Below are 6,000 nucleotides of genomic sequence, written 5' to 3'. Positions count from 1 at the left end.
TAAGTTCATTTTCAGTGTATCAAGATATATAATAATATGTGTCCATTTTTGTATAAAAATAAATTCAGTTGTTTTATAGATGTCAGTCAACTGTTTTATAGAAGGATCTAAATTTTTATCCATTGACCCACTGTTGGTATGTGTGGTTTCATCCAGTTGTTAGATTTTTTGTGCAGTTAATATGAATACATCTATAATATATCTCTGATTTTCACTACACGTATCCTAGGGTATCCCTTCAAGCAGGAAATAAAATCGGTTCTATTTTTATGGCATCTATTTTAAAATCTCCATCAAATTACAAGAAAAGTCATTTCAGCCGATTCTAAATCTTTTATTTGATATTCTTGCAATTTCAGGAAGTGAAAGACAAGCCTGTTATTGACTTGTACAAGAGTAAATCATGGCTGCATCCCAGATAAATTTCTACTTCCTCACTCAACTACACTACCCATTTGCGCCGTATGTATAATTTATGTTCTTTTTTTTACCACTTTTTGACCTGCCCAATATAATCCCCACAAATTCTTGGAAAAGAAGTCTGTTAGACAGTTTTTAATATGTATATTATATGTATGGAAACCATTTAAATTATACATGCTCATAAAGCAAGATCTTAAAAGACTTTAATACATTGCTTCCTTCAGAAAAACTGCCAAAAAATTTGAGCTCCCAGTGCAGGACTTTCCAGCCACATGTACTGACAGCCACCACATACACATTCAATGTAAAGGGGTCCTTCCACTGTCTAGCAGTTTCTTGAGAATGGTTAGTGTTCACCATTTGAGGAATAGAGTATTTGAAGCCCGTGTACTAGGGGCTCTAAGAGTCAGTATTCCCTTTTGGACGCCTGTAACTATTTTCACTCATACATACATGTTATTAGATTCTACATTTGGAACCAACATATGTTTCCCATGTATGCTTCATGAACAAAATAGCAGCGTTGGCAGGGTAGGTGTTACTTGGCAATCAGCCTGTCTTAAAATTACACTCCTATAGCTATGTTTTTAGGTGAAACACTCTTTATAGACTACATTTTGGACTACATATGTTATCTGTGTAGGTTTTAACGCTCGAGGTCTGAGTTCCCATGTTCATGCTCTAACAAGGTGCACAATGATGGTATGTCCATGGCTGTGTAAATGATAATGACAATCCATTCATGCAAGTCAGCTTGTTTGTTGTGAACTGCAACATGCTCATAAATACTTGTCTATGATTGGAAAAAGTGACAATATTAAATACAAAACATATTTCATGTTGCATAATAATAATGAAATATACATTGTGTGCAACATTACATTACACTTATTAATCCATCTAGCCATTCATTTTCTGCATCACTTATCCTATACATGGTTGCAGAAGAACCTGGAGATATATCCCATGGGACCTGGGGCACAAGGCAGGGGACACCTTGGAAGGGGGGGCAACCATTACAGGGTACAATAACAGACCCCAGTATTTTGCTGTATTTTATTTATGTTATTTTATTATATTTTGTATTTGCACTGATCCTCTGTGCCTTATCCCCCTTGGGGATAAATAAAGTCTTTTGAATTGAATTGAATTGAATTGAATTAAACTAGGAAATACTAAACACACCCACACACACACACACACCTAGTCACACACTACAGACAATTTAGCAGTTGTGGCCAAAGTACTTAAGTAACAGTAGAGATACCCCAGTTAAAATGTTACTCCAGTAAAAGTAGTCCTCAATTTGAAGTGTGTGTGTGTGTGTGTGTGTGTGTGTTTGTCCCAGTTTGTGTACATGGCACAGATATTTGTGCATGGGCACTACACAAGAAAAGGGACCCTTATATAAAGACAGGGTCTGCAGATTGTAGGGTCTGTAGAAAATAGTAAGTACTACAGCGGGACAGGCAGACTTGGTCACTCATACAGAACAACTAATGTGTGCTGGACACTACTGTATCCTGGGAATCAGTTTTAAACAAATGACAAGCGAGGATCTAAGCAGAGTGACTTTAACAGAAACTTGCTGCTCTACAGATTCAGAGGAAAAAAAGTTCATATTCAGCACTAGTCAATATTTCAGTATTTAGTAACTAATGCTTTAGTGTGTTATGGACAATTACAGTATTTGTGTACTAATCTTATTCTGCTTTACATAAAAAACTGTGAAAAAGAAATTTTACTTGGTGACTGGTCAAATATCAACAATAAAAGTTGAGCTATTGGGGTATTGTGTTTATATATAACATCAGTAACATTAACATAGACTGCTGTTCCAGGGTTACTGATTATGTTACCTCTACATGTTTTCTCAACTTTGATGAATTCTTGTAAGAAGAAATCATATGTTAGTGAAGGAAGAGATAATCGAACCCCCAAACCCAGAGGTGCAAACACCGTTTTATACATTTATTTTTGTGTTTTTGATTATTTTATGTACAATATGTAAATACTCTGTTATAATTATGCTCACTACTCCAAATTCAAGTTTACAAGAATCCACAAAAGTCGATTTGATTTGATATAAAATGATTTCATTAACAGTTTTAATATATGAATATTCTTTTCATCACGTGCTTATGATGTAAGCAATATCTAACCAATTTTAAAGCATCCAATCAGCATCCAATATTCTGTGCTTGCTTTACGTGTTTAGAGACTCTTGTGGTTTAAATCTTTTCTGTAAAACGCGTTTAATCCAGACGAGTGAAAAGGTTTCTGGGTGTGGACTGGCCTAGTGTCTCATTGATTACTCTGTATTGTCCTTTCTGTAATGATTCCTGTTCCTGCACAAAACAAAGTTAGACCCCGTAAAACTGTATAATAAAGCTATAGAATAATGGCTCATATGCCCCCTGAAGTGCACTATAAATTCAACTGGGAGACATTTGGAATTGAGCCCATGTTATTACGCTGGCTCATTACGCGCCTCGCACCTGCTGCCAATCTTCTCATCAGCTCATCACTGTCACAGGCCAATGCAGTCTGCACTTTACCACCGACAAGGGCAATAAATAAGCATTTGTGTCCACGTTAGACCTACATATATCGCGATGGAGGCCTTAACCTTTTCTACATACAATTTTGGCGGCTATCCTGGCTATTTCCCCTTTTACCATGGAAACACTAAATTCAAACATCAGAACTGGAACAAAAAGGCCGGTTTTGGTGGCATGCCCGAGATGCCTGATTATTTTGAAATCTACAAACGTGCTCAGTTAAAAGCTATTTTGTCTCAGGTCAACCCGAATTTAACTCCTCGCCTGCGTAAGGCCAACACCAAAGAGTTTGGGGTGCAGGTGAATCCGAAAGTAAACGCCACAGTGCAGTGCTCTCTCGGACCTAAAACACTGTTTTATCGCGAGGACAAGTGGGACTCTCCGAAAATAGGCAGTCCGTCGAGACCCAGTCTTCCCAGCACACCGGTGAACAATGTGCGTTTCTCCCGTCCCGTTGCGATTTACTCCCCGGTGTTTGACCGCAGATTTTTCTCAATGCCAGCCCGCGCTGAGGAACTGGACAGGGACGCAAAGCCGGGCAGCTCCGAGGAAGAAAACTGCACAGAGGAAGCGGAGAAGCGCGAGACCGAGGCTGCACAGAGCGCCAGAGGGAAAGAGCGCCAATGCCCAGCTTTCCAAAGTCGCGCGCCCGCAAAGTTTAACTTTCAGGTTGGTTGAAACGTTTTGGGGTTGGAATGCGCTTTAAAATGCTCTGGCCGCACTATTTTATTCATACTCTTTGTGTTTTCTCCAGTTTCTGGAGCAGAAATATGGCTATTACCACTGCAGCAAGTGCAACATTCGTTGGGAGAGCGCGTACGTCTGGTGCATCTCGGGAACTTGCAAGGTAGCCAAACATGCTGGTCGCGAGACTGGAAACGCACTCCACTCCAAATGACCGCACTTAACCAGTAGCAAGATGCATAGGTTGGGATATTCCGGACTACTGTAGCGCTTATAAACTGCGATTTAAAGCACTGTGTAGCATCACTATTCAGAACACATTCATGCAAAAGCACCCTGCAAAAAAGTTTTGTTTTGATATTCAGTCCACATGGTCATCTGCGTAAAAACAGTTCTATACACTGGAGACATGTATTGATTTACTGAGTCTTTACCCAACGTCACCAGTCACACATACCATGTCATGTGGTTCCATGTCAAATAGGTTTCTTTTAAAATTGTTTACCTACCATATGTAGAATACTGCACTTTGGTGTTACATTTCAAGCCATGCAGAGGTGTTTGTCCTGAAAGTTGTGATGCAAGTGTCCATTTTTATGCATGTTCAGATGTGCAGAACCTGTTTGTTTAATGGGTTTAAACTACAGCTAGCTTTACCATTGCAAGCTCTGAATCTAGTAAGAGGGTGATGGTACACCAGCATCTGCAGTAGTCTTGATGTAGTTTGGAATGTAACTGGAGGTGACTCCGGTCTTGCCAAGCAACAAGGCTCTGCATACTGGCATGGAGTGTGTTTCTGGCCTTAGCTTTCAACTCGTTGAATAGAAACTTTTGCTTTAAATATTTTACCAGGTTTACTTCAAGCAGCACTGCAGGAAGTGTCAGGCTGGACTGAACCCATATAGAGTGGAGTCCATTCAATGTCAGGTTGGGTACTGCTTGTTTTACTAAGCTTTCTTTAGAGATTTTAAGGTTTACATTTTATTGGGAGAAAGATAATGTGATTTTGTGGTGGGCTTTTTTTTTTTCCCCCCATCCCCATGACATCCTTATCTACTGTGACCGCTTTTGTTAATTATTGTATATTCTACTTCCAGGGATCAAGTACAACACCTCTAATGGGGTTGTTTTTTTTTTTTTTTTTTTCCCCCCTCCCCTGCTCAGGTATGTGCACGGACACGCTGCTGCTGTGAGAGGAAGCAGAGGCACATTGACATTCGGCGTCCTCATCGCCAGGACCTGTGTGGCCGCTGCAAGGGCAAGAGGCTGTCCTGCGACACCACCTATAGCTTCAAATACATAGTCTGATTGTCTCCAAACTCAAAACCAAACTTTTTATATAATATTGATGGCAATGAATTAATTTTTGTATTGTATATGTATTAAACTCCAATAAAAGGTACTGCAGCATATCCTGTGTTGGTTTTGTATTAGATGGTGCTTGTGCCTTCCCTTGAGTGTGCTGCCCTCCTCTGTGATGTGGCAGTTTGAAAACTCTTTGGTTTCTTGGTGGAAGTACAACTCACTCTGGGTTGTTGGGTATTGTAATACTATATAGGAGTGAGCTGACAGGTGGGTGGAAAACTGAAAAAAAAAAAGATAGCTGCTTTAGTTTGTTCAGTACTCTCGTCTTTTGGAACACCTTATATGGAAATGTGTTGTGTGCAGAACCACAGGAGCAACAGATTTTTCTTTTTTTTTTTTTTTCTTTTTTTTTTCAAATACAAATTTATAATTGATTTTATGACTGTAATCCACTCAATATTAAACCACACAGATCCTGATCATGCTTTATGGGTAGGTAGAGTAGCATACTCTTTCCCATGTCAATCACAGCAACACTAGCGATCTTGGGGCTCTGTGAGTTTGTGTACGGTATGTGGAAGAGGGGAGATTTCCTCTCCCACATCTTTTGAGTGAGCAGCAGTATGAAAAAGATGTGGCTGGTTCATTTGCAGGTCTCTGGGAAGCTTGTTTCACAAATTTCAGTTTCAGATGGTGTAATACAAATTCACTAGACTGGAGGGGGACTGGAGAGAAGTCAATGAGCTGAAGATGAGTCAAGGGCTTTCCTTACAATGTGAAGAAATGTCACTTAGCATACACACAAACACAACCAACCCCACAAAATTAGCTACTGGATGTGCATTTTTTGGATTGGCTGGTCTCATCAGAAAGGGCCAGCCAGAGAAGGTGAGGCCTATGCTTGCTATTTTCCTATATAAAATAGCCAATGATTTCTGGTGCTTAGTGCTGCTCTGTGTATGGTCATGCTGTTTGACTACTAAAACCCTGCCGAACACTGGTCTTACTGGTGTAGCTAGCATTGTCT

General features: G+C 39.8%; 1 protein-coding gene across 1 annotated transcript; it reads left to right on the top strand.

Moving 5' to 3' along the window:
• The first annotated feature begins 2,696 nt into the window (after window positions 1-2,696).
• On the top strand, window positions 2,697-5,068 carry zar1l (zygote arrest 1-like). The gene is made up of 4 exons (XM_058412495.1): window positions 2,697-3,653; window positions 3,739-3,831; window positions 4,521-4,595; window positions 4,833-5,068. The coding sequence occupies exons 1-4, from the start codon at window positions 3,039-3,041 to the stop codon at window positions 4,974-4,976; spliced, it is 927 nt and encodes a 308-aa protein (XP_058268478.1). The 5' UTR covers window positions 2,697-3,038; the 3' UTR covers window positions 4,977-5,068.
• The last annotated feature ends 932 nt before the right edge of the window (window positions 5,069-6,000 follow it).

Source organism: Hemibagrus wyckioides, linkage group LG16, assembly GCF_019097595.1.
Source record: "Hemibagrus wyckioides isolate EC202008001 linkage group LG16, SWU_Hwy_1.0, whole genome shotgun sequence".
Classification (NCBI taxonomy): Eukaryota; Metazoa; Chordata; class Actinopteri; order Siluriformes; family Bagridae; genus Hemibagrus; species Hemibagrus wyckioides.
The sequence above is the reverse complement of the archived record's forward strand: the minus strand, read 5'-3'. Positions and strand labels throughout refer to the sequence as shown.

Bases quoted from the DNA above. Each gene is read 5' to 3' on its own strand.
- zar1l (XM_058412495.1), top strand. From the start codon at position 3,039: ATGGAGGCCTTAACCTTTTCTACATACAATTTTGGCGGCTATCCTGGC. The intron at 3,654-3,738 runs GTTGGTTGAAAC...TGTTTTCTCCAG, and splicing joins CCGCAAAGTTTAACTTTCAG to TTTCTGGAGCAGAAATATGG. The intron at 3,832-4,520 runs GTAGCCAAACAT...ATATTTTACCAG, and splicing joins GCATCTCGGGAACTTGCAAG to GTTTACTTCAAGCAGCACTG.